General features: G+C 39.5%; 2 protein-coding genes across 4 annotated transcripts in view; one reads left to right on the top strand and one right to left on the bottom strand.

Moving 5' to 3' along the window:
• slc45a1 (solute carrier family 45 member 1) overlaps positions 1–17,462 on the top strand; it is a 49,376-nt gene that overhangs the window by 15,674 nt on the left and 16,240 nt on the right. The window contains exons 9-10 of one of the 3 annotated variants that reach the window (XM_062038012.1): positions 908–1,133; positions 7,847–9,462. The exons of 1 other annotated variant lie outside the window; for it this stretch is intronic. In XM_062038012.1, coding sequence (XP_061893996.1) covers positions 908–1,133; positions 7,847–7,875 — 255 coding nt within the window. In that variant the 3' untranslated portion in view covers positions 7,876–9,462. Of the gene's footprint in view, positions 1–907; positions 1,181–7,846; positions 9,463–17,462 lie in introns of those variants that run through there. One more of the 3 variants, XM_062038011.1, reaches the window with a different exon arrangement.
• On the bottom strand, positions 8,433–12,869 carry si:ch211-222l21.1 (thioredoxin domain-containing protein 3 homolog). Its single transcript, XM_062038017.1, has 5 exons — positions 12,668–12,869; positions 12,034–12,138; positions 10,990–11,056; positions 9,938–10,008; positions 8,433–9,280 (listed from the first exon to the last, which is right to left on the bottom strand). The coding sequence occupies exons 1-5, from the start codon at positions 12,716–12,718 to the stop codon at positions 9,206–9,208; spliced, it is 369 nt and encodes a 122-aa protein (XP_061894001.1). The 5' UTR covers positions 12,719–12,869; the 3' UTR covers positions 8,433–9,205.

The following is a 17,462-nucleotide window of genomic DNA, read 5'->3' as shown; positions in this document are numbered from 1 at the left end:
TTTCAACAAGACATGGACTGCCAAGCAACGTCCCCTCTAAGGTGCGTGCCTGCGCAAATGCGCACTGCTCAAGTGTCTGCTGCGCGCAGCAAATATATGCCGCGCACCAAATCAAATCCCATCTGAATTCTAAACAAAATAAACATATTTATTCTATGTAATTATGCAATGCAACTTTGAGTGACAGGACAACAAGCGGCCCTAATGGTGTTCGTCAACACCGTTCAATTGAACACCGTTCAATTATTGTAACGTCTATCGAGATGCTTCGAGGACAGGAATTATATCGATCACTTTATTGAGCAAAACTGTTTATATTCGGACATAACCACACCAAAAACATGAGTAAAACACTTCTATCTCGAAAAAAATAGTCATTTTCTGCCGTACAAACCAGGCCAAAACCAACTTGTCATCTGTCACCAACACGCATACCACTAAACCACTGGTGCGTTTAAGGCCACACAAAAAGTCGGACAACTCAAACACCACACAAAGTTACACTATGACTCCTCAGTCATACGTGTGCTTATTTTACTGTCATTTATTATTAATGTTAATTTATTTATATTAGTCATGGAATGCTGTTACACACACTATGTTGAAGTATTACTATTATTATTAATAATTATTATTATTATTATTATTTATCTTACGGTATATATCAAAAATATTATTGAGCAAAATTTAATTGAAATATTGTCGATGTGGCCCTCCAGCAGTGCTCGGGTAGCTCATGCGGCCCCCGGTAAAAATTAATTGCCCACCCCTGCTCTATACTCAGGGGTCGGAATTATGTCATTTCCGGGCCAGATGATGTCATTGTTTTATAACAGTGGTATTAATGTTCAGTTACTTGCCAGTTTGTGACACACCATAAATAAACAAAACCCTCTTGCCTTGTCAGTTTTGCGGCTCCTCTGAGGAAGGGACCAGGCGAGGAATGGGGGTGGACATCTCCCTGCTCAGCTGCCAGTACTTCCTGGCTCAGATCCTGGTCTCGGTGGCCATGGGACCCCTGACCTCGTTGGTCGGCGGTGCCCAGGGAGTGATGTACTTTTCCAGCCTGATGTCATTCGTGGGCTGTGTCTATTCCTCTCTCTGCGTGGTGTACCAGCTGCCCGCCCCAGAGGGTGAGCCCCCCGATAGCGAGAGCCAGCCACTGTTGGTGCACATTTAAGTAAAGTAACAGGGAAAAAAAAGCTCTCATGCTGCTGAGTGTGTGGTTACAACATCCTGCCGCACACTGTACAGCACTATATTGTAGTGTTTCACTGGGCAGACAGGAAGACTGACATTGGCCACGCCTCCAAGTGGTGTGTTCATACAGTGTGTGTGCTCATGTATCATACATTTGTGTGAATGACGCTGATATTTATGTGTTTGATTATTTACAGTGAGTGAATCATCGCCTTATGAGTCTTCCACAGTGGAACCTCCAAAGTTGACTTCCATTTCGCCATCACAGAAAATCATCATGTTTAGGTCATCATAAAACCATAATTATTCCTAAGGCAAAGTTTTATTACAAACACGTTCACATGCTAAAAGTGTTGAACAAAAAAACCCATAACCAAAAAAAGTGTTGAACAAAAAAACCCATAACCAAATGAAACTAAAGGTAAGCAAACGACTCACCCTTTGAGGTAACAGGAAGGTGTCGCGTATTAAGAGAGTATAGCCAACTAAACAACAGGCGCCATGACTGCTACCAAGGACGTGTGCGGCTCTGCACTTGCTGTCGTTTTGACGTTAGTTTTTTTGATAAAATTAACCTAAATGTGTCTATATATAATTCTAACCATACTCCAGCTCACAATTAAACATGCTTTCATTTCGTCGAAGTAGAATTTTGCGGCCGTATTTGCCGCACTTACTGCTACATTCCTGCAGTGTTTTGTGACCAGCAGGCACTCTAACACGCATCCGACAGCAGAACAAATACACAGAACGATTAAAAAACAAACTTACTACCATCATTTTTCCCAAATCTTCACAATTGCACACAAATTGTGACTTTTGTGTGAAGTAGGTCAACTGTGGTGGCGGCCCCCAATGTAATTTAGTCACTATATGTATCACTTATTTTGTATTATTATAACTGATATTTCTTTTTGTAACATGCTAAGTGAATAAGTGTACTTTTGTACTTATTTCCCCATTTAACTGCACAATAACTCAGATATGGTAACACTGGCAAGCAGTAGAGAATATGGAGAGATTTTTGGTCCAGAACATTTTGCTTTGTTCAATCTTTAAATATTTCTTGTCACTTTGTGTTATAATTTTTATGAGATTTTTTGTTAATTTTATAATCCGGTTATTACACCCAAAATTTGGTTTCTTTTACTCTTTCTACGTCTACTCAGTCTGTATTTGTGTTTGACTTTCTCTTCTGCTATCGAATTACATTATTTTAGTTTTACTGAGATTCAGAGATAGTCTGTTTTTGTCAAACCATCTCTTAAATGTAATGTATTCTAATGTCATTATTTGTATTAGCTTCTGTGTGTTCTCTCCTGAACAAAAAATGCAGACATTGTGTCGTGCGTTTACCTCGCACAAGACGCTGAAATCGGTGGCTCTCTAGTATTGATGGCGAACCTTCACTTCCCATACTTGTCTTCTTTCCGCAGTGTTAAAGCTTGCCACATTTCCTGCGGGTGGAGCAGCGAAAAAATTAGAAAGAGCCACAAATTCAATTAAAGTTAGTAGCAGTCATGGCGCTCTGTAGTCGCGTGTCTTAACCAGTCATTGAGGCGATAACCTGCAACCGAGTTGGCCATACTCTTGTTATTACACGACTGTGGAGTTTGCAGAGCAATACTGTCATCTAGCGGTCTTTTATAAGTACTGCTGCGTTAAAAAGGGTTTAATGTACTGTTTAAAGGCCTACTGAAATGATTTTTTTTAATTTAAACGGGGATAGCAGATCTATTCTATGTGTCATACTTGATCATTTCGCGATATTGCCATATTTTTGCTGAAAGGATTTAGTATAGAACAACGACGATAAAGATTGCAACTTTTGGTATCTGATAAAAAAAAAGGCTTGCCCCTACCGGAAGTAGCGTGACGTAGTCAGTTGAACATATACGCAAAGTTCCCTATTGTTTACAGTGATGGCCGCATGAAGTGAGAGAGATTCGGACCGAGAAAGCGACAATTTCCCCATTAATTTGAGCGAGGATGAAAGATTTGTGGATAAGTAAAGTGCAAGTGAAGGACTAGTGGGGAGTTGAAGCTATTCAGATAGGGAAGATGCTGTGAGAGCCGGGGGTGACCTGATATTCAGCTGGGAATGACTACAACAGTAAATAAACACAAGACATATATATACTCTATTAGCCACAACACAACCAGGCTTATATTTAATATGCCACAAATTAATCCTGCATAAAAACACCTGCGTGTTTGTTACGCTAGCTCCTAGCTCCTCTGCTAGCTCGTAGCTCCATAGAACACGCCAATACAATTCAAACACCTGATCAACACACACAATCACTCAGCCCAAAAGACCGTTCACCTAACCCAAGGTTCATAAAGCTTATATATTTTTAAAAAGTTACGTACGTGACGCGCACATACGGTCAAGCTATCAAATGTTTAGCAGCCAAGGCTGCATACTCACGGTACCTGATATTCAGCTGGGAATGACTACAACAGTAAATAAACACAAGTCATATATATACTCTATTAGCCACAACACAACCAGGCTTATATTTAATATGCCACAAATTAATCCTGCATAAAAACACCTGCGTGTTTGTTATGCTAGCTCCTATGCTAGCTCCTAGCTCCATAGAACACGCCAATACAATTCAAACACCTGATCAACACACACAATCACTCAGCCCAAAAGACGGTTCACCTAACCCAAGGTTCATAAAGCTTATATATTTTAAAAAAGTTACGTACATACGCAAAAAAAAGTTGCGCACATACGGTCAAGCGATCAAATGTTTAGAAGCCAAAGCTGCATACTCACAGTAGCACGTCTGCGTCTTTGTCATCCAAATCAAAGTAATCCTGGTAAGAGTCTGTGTTGTCCCAGTTCTCTACAGGCGTCTGTGTATCGAAGTCAAAAGTCCTCCTGGTTAGAGTCTCTGTTATCCGAGTTCTTCCATCTTGACTGCATCTTTCGGGAATGTAAACAAAGAAGCGCCGGCTGTGTACTGTTGTGGCTGACTACGTTCGAAAAATACGTCCATTTCGCACCGACAACTTTCTTCTTTGCTTGCTCAGCTTCCTTCTCCATAATGCAATGAACATGATTGCAACAGATTCACGAACACAGATGTCCAGAATACTGTGGAATTATGAAATGAAAACAGAGCTTTTTCGTATTGGCTTCAATGTGGAAGGCATACCCGTGTTCGCCGGGCTACGTCACACGCATACGTCATCCTCAGAGGCGTTTCGAACCGGAAGTTTAGCGGCAAATTTAAAATGTCACTTTATAAGTTAACCCGGCCGTATTGGCATGTGTTATAATGTTAAGATTTCATCATTGATATATCAACTATCAGACTGCGTGGTCGGTAGTAGTGGGTTTCAGTAGGCCTTTAAATTGTACTTAATAGGCAAATTTAACTTTTTAATGTTAGTTTTGTGCCTTGAGAGCAGAGGTGCGCAAACATTTGCCTCTGAGGACCCAAATAAAAATGTGTCAACGGGCCACGGGCCAAACACAGCAACTATAAGAAACACAAGTAGCCTCAAGGTGAAACAAAGTGTCTATCGTCAGTGCCAGTAATAATGATAGATGACATCTAGATAGCCTCGCAGACATATTGATAGTGTGAGCTTTAAGGGTTTCCAACTTTTTTCACTTCCAAAACGTTAACGGATATTGAAACCTTAATTATCGGCTGATACCGCTATTGATCCGATACGCTACTAGCAGGACTCATACAAACTTCTAATATCTAGAAAATGCTTGATCAAGGGAAATTTCTCAAACTAAAAACAACGGTACTGTAGGTATGATAAACACTACTCTCTTACCTATTTTAACCTTCTGGAATTAACTCACGGCTGTCTTTAAGTTGAAGTGGAGCGGTAATTGTTTTTGGCGACACCTTGTGGTCACAATAAATAAACTGAGGACGCGGCAAGTTGAATGATGCGGACACGTTTGTTAGTGGGTAATAGGCGTCTGCCTTGGAGAGTTTGTATGTGTAAATAATATTCAATACTTGTTCATATTGCTGTTTTAGACTGCAATATTTTCAATTAAGGACACTTATTACGTATGCCTAGCTTGTGTGCTTAGCTATTGAGAAGCTGCTAGATCATAGTAGCCTACAGTATAGCCTACCCTGTTTATATTTTGTAAAAAGAAAAGACCAAGTTTGTGTGCTATTTGGACTACATTAAGATGTGAACTAGCTGTCAGAAGTAAATGTGCTGCAGGATTGCTTGTATTGGAGCTGATTGGAAAGTTGAGATGTAAACAGATACTTTTGTTGTTGTTGCTGATATCAGAATGATATCCAATATAAATATCAGATCAAGACACACCTAGTGAGCTTAAAAGGTCAGTATGAATATATATTACATTAGGGAAACCACCCTTTGGCGGGGTCAAACCAAATGATGCGACAGGCCAAATTTGCCCCCCGGGCTTCACTTTGGACACTACTGCTTTAGGACCTGTTTATGAGCACTAAACCTGAGAAAAATATCCAACATCTCTCACGCTTGTTTGCTAAACTTTTGAGAGAACAAAGGCGGTTTTGGAAGTTCTGTGTTTTCATGACATTGAGAAGGAACAATCTCTTTCCTCACAAAATCTTACCGACTTGCCTCTGCCACCGCGGTTCTCAAACTTTTTTCACCAGGTACCACCTCAAAAAACACACAGTTCGAACAGTACCATTATGTTTGAATATTTAATTAGGTGATTCTTTGGCGTACCACTAGATGGAGCCCTCGTACAACTAGTAGTACACGTGCAATGGTTTGGGAATAACTGCTCTATTTAGATGAGCCTAATATTAAACAGGCTTTGCTACACATCATAAAATACACACAGTCGATCTGACAAGGCTGCAGTTATTTTTAGAAATATGCTGACTTACCATGATGAAGCTGGTGAAATGTGAGTGCATTGTTAGCATCACACAGCTATGCTAAATTTTATATTAGAATAGATTGTATACAAAACTCCAGTGATACACTAATGTAGGACTTCAAATTGTAAAAAATAAATAAATAAATAAATAAAGATAATATGGAAGCTGTGAGAAATTGATAGTAAAACATTGGTTTAGAAGTGCAAGTACTGTCTGTACATGTTTGTAGAAACCCAGCGCTTTCTTACATCAAAATAAGTTTAATTTTCTATGGTTATCATGACAATTGTATTCATTGTCATTCTTTGTACACCTCTGTGATGCATCACAAACAAAAGAAAAAAATCAAAACATAGCCAATTCCTTAAACCAGGGGTCTCAAACTCCGGTCGTACAGTCAGGGGAAAGGCTGGGCCACACAGAGTAGTCACTTCTGTTTTACGTTTAGACCAGGGGTGTCAAACTCATTTTAGATCGGGGGCCACATGGAGAAAAATCTACTCCCAAGTGGGCCGGACTGGTAAAATCACGACAGGATAACTTAAAAATAAAGACCACTTCAGATTGTTTTCTTTGTTTAAAAATAGAACAAGCACATTCTGAAAATGTACAAATCATAATGTTGTTGGGGGGGTTTTACATTTACATGTTGCGGTTAATAGTATTCTACCTTTATTTGTTGTTATTTATACTTTCTGAATAAATTATGTGATCATTTTCAACAGTCAACTCATTGGTGTTAATTTTCAATCTATCAAGATAAAAAAATTATATCAAAATTAAATTACAGGATGTTATCTATGTAGTTTACTCATTTTCCTCAACTGGTGCACTGGTGTACTTTATTTTTATTTTTACATATGTAGCATAATTTACAAAGATACAGACAATTTCTATTGCAACATCTAGTGGACACATTTAGAACAGCTGTTTCTTTCATTCAAAAAATTTCGGCTCATTTTAATATTTAGTAAACTCATCCCGGGGGCCGGATAAAACCTGTTCGCGGGCCTTATCCGGCCCGCGGGCCGTACGTTTGACACCCCTGGTTTAGACCATGTGACTAAATTTGTTGACTATTTCTACCAGCAGCTTCCGTGACCCAGAGCTATGAAAGGCTTAAAGTGATCATAACTGCAAAATTGAATGTAAAAATTGTTTATTTCACACTTGAATTCCACAGATTGTCAGAGACACTTCTGCTTGCTAATAACAAGTTGCTCTTTGTGTTTGTTTCACTCTAATTTTTGTGTTTGGACTGGAAATGTATTTAGTGTTCTTTATAATGGGATTCAAGAATGCTATATTTGACTATAAGCTGCTTAGTGTGTGCGGTACGCAATTAAACTAAACTATGATATTAAGTGGAGGGCCACAAAACATGGGCTTAAGTTTGAGACCCCTGCCTTAAACATAGTACATTATGATGCTTTGAATACCCTTTATGTATTTCCCCCCGACGTTGTGAGGTTCCATTGTAATTTGTTTTATAATCGCTGCATGTTTGTGTTTTGGGCCAACCGAATGTCCATCTGCCTGTAATCGCGTCACATGTAGCATAGTACAGCAAAGGCACAACTTTAAACACAAATTACTTAAGGGTTTCAAAGTGTGCAAATAACGAGATGTCGAGAGACGTACGCTCACTTAGCTTGGATACAGGTGTGTGCCAGCACGGCCCCAACCCTCACTGAAAGCCATGTTGCTGCATGGTGACCCTTCTCCTGGCCGGCCAGTGTAATAATGACAGTCATTCTTGTCATTATCAGGAAGAGGAGAAGTTGAAACTGGGGTGTGACTCGAGAATCAGGTGGCTACAGAAGAACAGAGAGAGAAGACATGAGAACTTTGAGGAAAGTGGACGACGAATAGACTTGGTTTCATTAAAGCCAGCAGCAGCAATCCATCACCACTGTATTGTATGTCTTTAAGGGCACTCTTTTAGTGCTTTGTTTGGTCAATGCAGGCAAACATTTTAGGGCTGTCATAATTAGTAGAAACCCAGTCACGAGTGATTACTGTTGCCTCAGCAGAATGTCAATAACTGGCTGCTCATGTTTCATGGGAATCAGTAAATGTACAGAAGCTTGGTTTATAAACATTGCAACACTAGTGCCACCTATTGTTCAACACTGGCATCTATCAAAAAAGCTTTGAACTAAAGTGTCATTTTTTTGGACTCCTGTGTGATATTTAAGAGCCTGCACTACTCTAACACACCACCTGGAGGAGCAAAAGGATATTGATCCAGCTGCAGTCGTCATCAAATCCTTACTGGATCTTGTACAGCCATTTTCTAAGGACTCAGAAAAGTGGGTCACCATTCAAATGAGAAAAAGACACATAGAAGATAGATAAGTAAAAAGACAATTTATTTTTTTTCAGAATATACAAAGCAGTTGGCTGGAGTAACTGAAATGTCATCCTGGTTCTTTAGAGGCAGTTTTTGGACACTAAGCAAAGTTACTCAGCCGTAAATGTAAACTCATTAAGAAAACAAACAAAAAAGGTGTGGATGGTACAAACCTGCGTGGAATGCATACAGAAAATGACCATAGCGTTAAGATTTAAGAGGGGTTAATTAACATTGCAAAAAAAGATAAGCCCGCCTTCAGCAATCATACGGAGAACCTTTTTATATTTGCTCCAACTGTTAACAGCACAGCCAAGCCAAGCATTAAGTAGCAGCTCGAACACAAACAGATTATGCTTCAACAAATGTCCTTTTAAATGATTAACATTATCCCCAGCTTAAAACTTATCTTTGGTCCTCAAAGTGAATCTTGAGAGATCATCATGAGCAGCTGCCTGAAGAATGTTGACGCATCAGCTGGTCAGCACTGAATTTATAGAGATTGTGCTTGAAGTGGAAATAAACTGATCTTATAGCATGGCCCTAGTTTTTGCAGAAGGGAAAAAAAGCTCATTTTAAAGACCAATAAATAACATTTGGTAGAAGAAAACTAAATAAAAAAAGAGGGTTATTATGTTTCACAATAACTCCAGTGCAACGTGAGGACATGGGAGCAAATAAAAAAACCCGACTCAAGATAAAAACAAAAAAACCAAGCACAAGCTCTACAACACGATGTTGACCAGAGAGAGGACGTGGGCTGTATCCTGAATTTTTAAGCCTCCACTTCCGCCTCTTTTGAATCTCCGTTCTCCTCGGTCTTCTGTTTTTTGGTCTCGGCCTTCTCCTCCTAAGTGACACAAAAACAACAAACATTGATCATCCGAATTCAATTATGTACCAATCAGCTTTAAACTTTAAGCCAACGTGGCCAAGTTAAGTGAAATTTGCCAAAAGATATCCATTTTGAAAACATTTACAATTGTCATTTATATTCCTTAAATTAACCTGAAATGTATTAGCTACAAAAAACAACATATTGGTTACTAACTATGAAACACTGAATAAATGCAGTTACATTTCTAACCCTTATCAATAGATAATTAGACTACTGACATTCAATGTTTACATGGTACCACTTGTTTCCCATGCAAACCTTTAACTGCAAGGGTACCTATTTAATGAAATAAGCATGTAGCTCTATTGGTGTTGGATAATATAGTGTATATGCCAAAAAACCCAAAAACGTCTGTATATAATGTATTAAACACAGTAGAGCTACCAATGCCTTTAAGGAATGAAAAATATATATCCCTCTCAAAAGTCAATAGAATGTATTTTTCTGCCCACATAAAATCTTTAATCTAACCAGGTTTGAAAAAAATCTGACATACAGTATATTGAATCATTCAAAAAGTTTTTTAAGATTTAAGCTGGAAGCATGTTTGGCACTGGGTGAGTTAAATAAGATGTAATTTGTATTGTGGTAATGAGCTCCACAACTCACTTCTTCCTCAGCTGCACGCTTCACGGGCTGTGCATCTGTCTCCTCAGCAGGGGGCGCCTCATCTGCACTGCCTGAAAAGAGGACACGTGTCTTGAGTACAGGGCATATTCATATGAAGCCATTTGTTCCATGCTGTGCTTAGACGTGGGCCCACTTACTTTTGCCATCACTCCTGCATAATTTCCTGACATAAGATATTAATTTCAGTCCTATAATTATTTCTAGTTTGCAAAGAGGTGCATGTCATTTAATACTTGTAGGCCAGTCGTGGTTTTTGACAGATTATCTTGGGTCTTTAATTCTATTGCAAAATGTGTTATGAAAAACGTGTGAAGAGCGATCGCAATAGTTTATCTATGACTTGGCTACGGACGCACATGGCCCGCATGTGAACGTGCACAGCTAATCATGCTGTGCTCTGGCTTGCCTCTTTCAAATTGTGCCAAAGGAAGGGAAGTATACCAAACTTGAGCAAGGATAACAGCGCTCACAGTCGCCAAATATGCCACACTTGGTCCGGTTTGTTTTACCAGGATCCTGCTCTCTGTATTGTGCGTGGCAGGAATCTTGCAGGGCTTGACTTTGTAGATTATTTTGGAGTCGTTCTATGCGTTTACTTGGATTGTTTTAACGATTCTATTAAGTATTATAAGAAAAGTGCATTTAACTAGCAAGGAGTTATCACAGCATCCTTCATATGACTAAGCCATACAGTTTCTGCATGTTTGATACCAAATGTACATGCAATCATGCCTTGCCATGGCATGGCCCACCTTTTCAAATCATACTTAAGGAGGAAGTGTACCACTTATGATGTATTCAGCACATAATTTTACTCGCTGTATCACGTAAAGCGACAAGAGTGATTGCATTATTAGTACAGCATCTCTGAGCAAGCATGCTGCGGTGGAGTTTGACTTTGTGGTTTCTATTGATAAAAATGGTGCCACCTATCATAACATCACTGGTGAGGATGGGGCCAAAGCATGGCACAAGTACACCCTTAAAAGACAAAGCTTTTTGTCTTTTTAGTTAAAAAAACAACTATGTACCGTCTCCATTCTTGTGCTCCTCTTCCTTTGCAGCATCAACTTTGTCATCACTGTGGTCAGCACCGTTCTGAGTAGAAGGGATGAAGATGATTAAAATAGGAGTCACATCAGTTTGATGTTTATTGAGTATGCCATAGTCAACTCCACCTCATACATGTAGTACATTACATACATATCTCCATGAACAATCTTCTGCTCAATGGCAATATTATTTCACAAAAAAGAAAAGAAAATGTAATTAATAAAATTAAATTAATTTAACATATCTCAAAAGGATAATGGGAATAAGTATACACTTTTTGAATCCCCCACCCCATTTTTTACAGTTACTTTAACTAATATCCAGTTTCCTCTGAACCACATTTTATCACATGCATCTGGATCCACATAACTTAATTTGCCCAGAACAATGTGCTTACAATTCTCAATACATCATCATAAGTAAGTCATATATGTCATTCACTATACCGAACCACAATATTAGATTTGTACAATTTCTTAAAATGCTCAATGTTTAACTGTTTGAGTTCATCACACAGGCTGTTCTATATTTTCACCCCACAGACTGAGACACACAAACTTTTCCTTGTGCCAAGTGCTAAAGTGTATTCATATTTTGCCGTTGCTCTGAGGTTATACCCTACATCCCTTTCGATGAATAAACTTTGAATATTTGCAGGCAATTGATAACTTCTTGCTTTACACATAATAAGCCCTGTCAAATATTCTACTAAATCAGGACATTTTAACAGCTTTGACCTTAAAAATAAGCTATTTGTCTGCTCCTTGAGCCCCACATTAAGGATAAGTTGAATAACTCCACCCCACCACCCAAGGAGGAAAGGGGGTTCATTGGTAGTGTTCCCCCAGAGGATTAAGCAGCCAGTCCTCTTGCATTGGAAGACATTGTCAACATCTGTGCCATTTATTTCGCAAGGCAACACAAAGCAGGGAGAATGGCGACACCTGCACGGCGACGACGGAGGAGGAGGGCTGTTAGAGACAAAAGACCCTCCCCCCAGTCACCATTAACTCCAAACTCACTGTGCCATTAGCAGGTGCGTCCCCCTTGTCCGCCGCCGCCGTTGTAGTCTTCTTCGTAGTCGTCGTCGTCTCCTCCGCTACTTCTTTCGGTTCTTTCAGCTCCTTCTGCACAACAAAATGACACCATGACGAGAACACGTATAGTAACACAGCTTTCATGACGTATCCTTTCCCCAATTCGCAATATTAACCACATGTTTAAACCCTGGCGTTGTTTTGGACTGTTTCTGTACTTGTTGTGATGATTATTTCTTGATTGTATGTAAATGTTGCATATTATTAAAGGTTTAAAAAATACATTTAATTAAAAAAAAAAAAGAATGTTTAAATGTCAAGGCTGCGCGGCACGTTCAAAGGCTTTTTCCCGCCCACTGCCGGCTTTTGTCTACTTCTTTTTCGGCACGTTTAAACCCCAAAAAACGTCCACTTATGTCCGTAGAACTAAGCCACAAGGTGTAAATGGGCAACATAAAGACTTCTATATGACTTAGGCGTCGAATTTAATCGGCATTTGCCAACATTTGAGCGCTGCACACACAAGCCGCCGTTTAACCAGCAAACAACACTACTGCCAATTAGCAACTTTATAAACTTGTTCAATGCGGCATTAAAACAATGAATGAATCAAACGCACCTTGGCTGTAACCTCTGCAGTGGTGGTCGTGTCAACAGCTGTGTCGGCCATGGCTAAAGGGAAAGGTGATGATTTTAATTCCTATTCAAGGTGGGGGAATTGTAAATTCGTTCGTCTCTTTGTCGTCGTCGTCGTAGTGAGGACACTAATCCAATGACGCCGAGAGGGAAAATGATGTCTGCCCGTCTTTTTCTGTGTGGCCGCTTCAAAGAGACTCTACTTGATAGCTGATTGGACGAGAGCGGCGATGCTTGCATGTGATTGGACGAAGGCAGTGTCAGTCCGACCAAAAGGACCCGCCTCCCGTGCGACCCGGTCGTTGATTGGTGAGTCGTTTTTAAAGCGCTGCTTTACGATGACAATTTCTTCCCCTTTCTTCTGGTTTAATTTAAACAATAGAATCAAGTTGTTGAAGTTGTCATCGATAGAACACAGTGACGGCTCAATAGAGTCTGACAAAGACAGAAAAAAAAAAGTTTTAAAACACGAGTCCTTTTTTTTGGGGTCACGTTTTGGTACTTTTTCTTTGTGGAGCTTGGTGGTGTCAAATTACACTTAAGGAGGAATTATATCAAGATGTGAAAACCAGGCTATTCCTTCCTTTCTAAATTTAACCTTTTTTCATTAAAACCAGTTTCTGCACACAGGGTAAAACAACTCGGGCCCTACTCACAAAATTGCAGAATACCTCTAAAACATTATTAATGAGTATTCATTATGCATTTTGTTCATGCAGGGTAAATATGAACAAACACAATTAAATGTCCGCAACATGCATTCATAAAAGATATACTTGATTTCTCTGCGTGTTTACGTGATTCTACATTCATTCATCCATTTTTTACACCACATGTCCCTCATTAGGGTTTAGGGGTGAGTTGAAGCCTATTCCCCCTGACTATGGGGGGCAGGAGGTGGCACATATGGACAACCATTCACACCTATGGGCAATTTAGGCCTCCATTGGCAAAACATCCCTTTATTTGGGATGTGGGATGAAGAAAAACCCATGCAGGTACTGTACATGCATATAGGCATCTGAAATTTCTGCAAAAACGCAGAAATCCGCGTTTTTAACAATAATTTTTGCGTCAAGATATCATGTTGTTTTAATCAGATATCAGTAAAAATACAATCTGAACAAAATTTGTTAAACATTCGCCTCAAATGTCGGTACTCACTGTTGCCCTCACCTAAAAGTCATTAAGAGTTGCAAGACGGGGAGACGATCAGGAGCACTAAAACATGCTTGCTAGCTAGTGAACCATCTCGCTAGCTTAGGCTATGTACACTAAGACAGATAACTCCTTAAACAAATAATTATTTAGCCTAAGCCCCGTTTCGGCCACACTAAATCATCGTTTAAGGTTCCCCTCCTTGGATCATTTTTTACACGGGTAAGTGCGCCGTCTATTTTTTGAATTTCCGGCTCTTAGCTTTGTTTGGACTCATTGATCGTTTACAAACTGAGTTCGGAGAGGAAGTGACGTCAGAAAGAATGCGCCACAGCCAGCTTCATAATGAAGCGGTTTCGTAACTCTGAGCTAACCACTGGAAATATGGAGGCGAGTCATCCAGACATGCCCGTGTTTCTTCTTCCGTCTGTACAGACGGTTGTGGAAATCACCAATGAATACCTTAAGAGAAAGCGATTGCAGCTATTTGGGATACAACACTTCTCAAACGGCAAGAGAACTTTCGTATGCTGATAGAAATGTTCCTCTCCACCTTAATTCTCCTCTTTTTTTCTGAAAGGGTGCTCACATCCCTGCATATAACCTAGATGACTTTGAGGCCGACGTGCCGACCACTAGGCCATAGTGAGGCCTTATGGCAGTACACCTATGATAAAAATAAAGCAAAAAACTCATATACCATTACTGTGGTACTGCGATAAGCATTTTTGTCTATAAGAAATCATGTAAGTACAATTATTTTGTACTAAACACCCAAAAATAATAACACAAAACACATTTTGTAGAGAATAGTTCTAGCCTTATACGCAGAAAATACATGGAAAATGAAATTAGGACTCTTGTTGTCGAAAGAGGTGATAAGCGCTGAGGAAAGATTGGACGCCACCTTTGTATTTTGCTCAAATTCTTTCTTAAAATCCATCAATCGTGCGTTTCCCACCTAGGCCTTCAGTGATGTCCGACTTCAATGATTACGTCTCAAAATACCATAATTTATGTCACCACATGACCGTTGCTGGAGAAATACTATACAGGAACACATTTACACCCTACTGTGCATTGAATCACCTCAACGGTGTACACAACGGGTTATTTTCTGGCGCATATAAAAATCAATTAAAACGCATCAGCAGTTAAAACATTTCTTATGTGGTAATGTCAAAATTAAAATAGCAAAAAACATATTTGAACTGAAAAAATACAATATTTGAACTCACAATTTGTAGAACCTATCCGACGCCGTATAAGGCAGTGGTACCCCTCGTAGTCGGATGATTCGAAATATATATCTGCCACCTAATCAACGTTTTGTTCTCTTTCTCTGCTATCCCGGTATGGCTACGGCGCAACACTTCCTGCTAAATTGGAACTTGTGAATGGATACTCACTTTGGAATGACAAGTGAGTATCCAATCACAGTCTTGTTAACATTAGGCTACCTGGATATGCTACTGTCAACAACTTGTGATCTGATTGGCTTTCGCAACTGTCTATCAACTGCAGTGTTGGGTTAGTTACTGAAAACCAGTAACTAGTTACAATTACTAGTTACTTTATTTCAAAAGTAACTCAGTTACTAACTCGGTTACTTACACCAAAAAGTAATGCGTTACTGTGAAAAGTAACTATTTAGTTACTTATTTTTCCCCCCCTTTTTTTTAAGGCTCCCATTAATGCCCTTTTAGCCTTCATTTCAGTACTGTTATTGCACTGGAGAATAATACCATCTGTTGATCAACTTGACATGCATTTGCATCACTGAACTCAGAAAGCAATGTGGTCTACATACAACACACAAGCAATGTGGTCTACATACAACACACAAACAATGTGGTCTACAGACAACACACAAAGACAAAGATATGTTTCAAAGGGCCAATTTATTTCAGGCCAGAAAAAATTGACAAAACTATTTTAAATAGCTGCAAAATAATGGCACTTTAACTTTAACTCTAAGTAGATAGGATCTTTGATCCAAGACACAACTTACATTTAACTAAAATGTTATTTTCTTTGTGCTCGACAAAAGAAAAGTATTGAGAATGTCTCCATGTTAAAAAACTCGACTACTGGCTTCACCATGATGTCTTGTTAGTTGTTATGAGAGTAGCGTATGTGTGTGTGTGTGGCTCTTTAAGATATGACAACACGTGAGGTGAGTGACGTCAGTGAGTGAGGGGGCGAGAGAGGTGAGGGAGCGGCGACAGTGAGTGCGTGCAGGTGTTCTAGCTTGGTGGATGGCTGCGTCCAATAAAGTCACAAAGTTGCAACAAACTGCCGGTCTCGTCATTCACCCTCAGCTGTTAAGACCCTCTTCCAGGTAAAGTGAAGGTTGTTAGCCCCGAAGTACGGCTCTGGAAGAACGTCTCCCCTGCGGCAGAGAATATGAAGTGATTTTTGATCCAGAGCATATTTTGCATTATTCATTATTGCCGTGTTTCTTGACACTTTGTTGTATATTTTTTATGAGATTTCCAATTCATTTTATCATCAATTATTACACCAAAATTGTTATTTCATATATTCTTTCAATGTCTATTCTGTCTATTTGTATTTGTGTTTGACTTTCTCTTCTACTTTTACCGAATAGCATTATTTTAGTTTTATTGAGGTTTAAGGATAGTTGGTTTGACAAAAACAGACTATCTAATTCGTTGTTCTATTCATGTTTGCAACATGCACTCATGCAAGAACAATATAGCATTCTCTGTGTTTGGAATTGCACATAATTTCTCTTCCTATTGATTAGAAATCCTCCTTTTTCTCACTCTGTGGTATCTTAAGTTCACTTCCTTTCTTCTGCAGCCCGCTCATTCAACTGTTAAACCAAAGGAAGTGACAAGAAGCGCCGGCGGGCCTCGTTATTTATTTGTAGTACCCGCGTCTCACTTTCAGTTAAGAAGCGGAACATACAATTTATCAGCGAAAGTGAAGGCCGTGTCACCTGCAGTTCATTTCCTGGTGTTACAAAACAAACATTATTTAAGATTGAACCGCCTAAAAAGATTATTATTCCATTTTTTGGTAACAAGCTTCTAATTTTAGCACCTCTCCTGGGAGCTCACCGCCCCGTCTTATCTTCTCCTTGCCAAGCCACCGTTTTCAAGGAAGGCTCGGGGCTCTATAAGCCTATTTAGTGACTCACCTCGCATTCAAGAAATATAATTATGAAGAGTAATTACATGCCGAGTTCAAAGGCTTGTGTGCGGGTTGTACTGTAGTTTTTTTTTTTTTAGCCTAGTGAGTGCTTGTACTAGACACACACACACAAAAACAATTGAATATCATATGCCTATTCCCAACAATAATAATCATGTCAAATACTCTACAAAGTCAAGAAGGATTGCATCGGCGGGAGGCATTACTCACTCCCTTTTCTGTGAGTGGAAAGTGGGCGCATGAGAATGAGGCGGGCAGATTGTGAGATAATTTCCTCTCCTTCCTCATTTGCCTAGCACAACATCTTTCCGTCCGTGTTTCTGCAGCTCAAAGGGCAGCCTGTGTGCAGGTACAAGCCTAACAGTAGGGAAGCCAAAGAAAAAGAGATGCAACAGTACCCCACATTTTCCCATCTGGAAAAAAAAAAAACCCACATGGCA

Source organism: Entelurus aequoreus, linkage group LG26 (genome assembly GCF_033978785.1).
Source record: "Entelurus aequoreus isolate RoL-2023_Sb linkage group LG26, RoL_Eaeq_v1.1, whole genome shotgun sequence".
NCBI classification, from domain to species: Eukaryota; Metazoa; Chordata; class Actinopteri; order Syngnathiformes; family Syngnathidae; genus Entelurus; species Entelurus aequoreus.
The sequence above is the reverse complement of the archived record's forward strand: the minus strand, read 5'-3'. Positions and strand labels throughout refer to the sequence as shown.

Bases quoted from the DNA above. Each gene is read 5' to 3' on its own strand.
- si:ch211-222l21.1 (XM_062038017.1), bottom strand. From the start codon at position 12,718: ATGGCCGACACAGCTGTTGACACGACCACCACTGCAGAGGTTACAGCC. The intron at 11,057-12,033 runs GTGAGTTTGGAG...CCTTCTACTCAG, and splicing joins ACGCACCTGCTAATGGCACA to AACGGTGCTGACCACAGTGA. The intron at 10,009-10,989 runs GTACATAGTTGT...TCCTCTTTTCAG, and splicing joins GGAGCACAAGAATGGAGACG to GCAGTGCAGATGAGGCGCCC.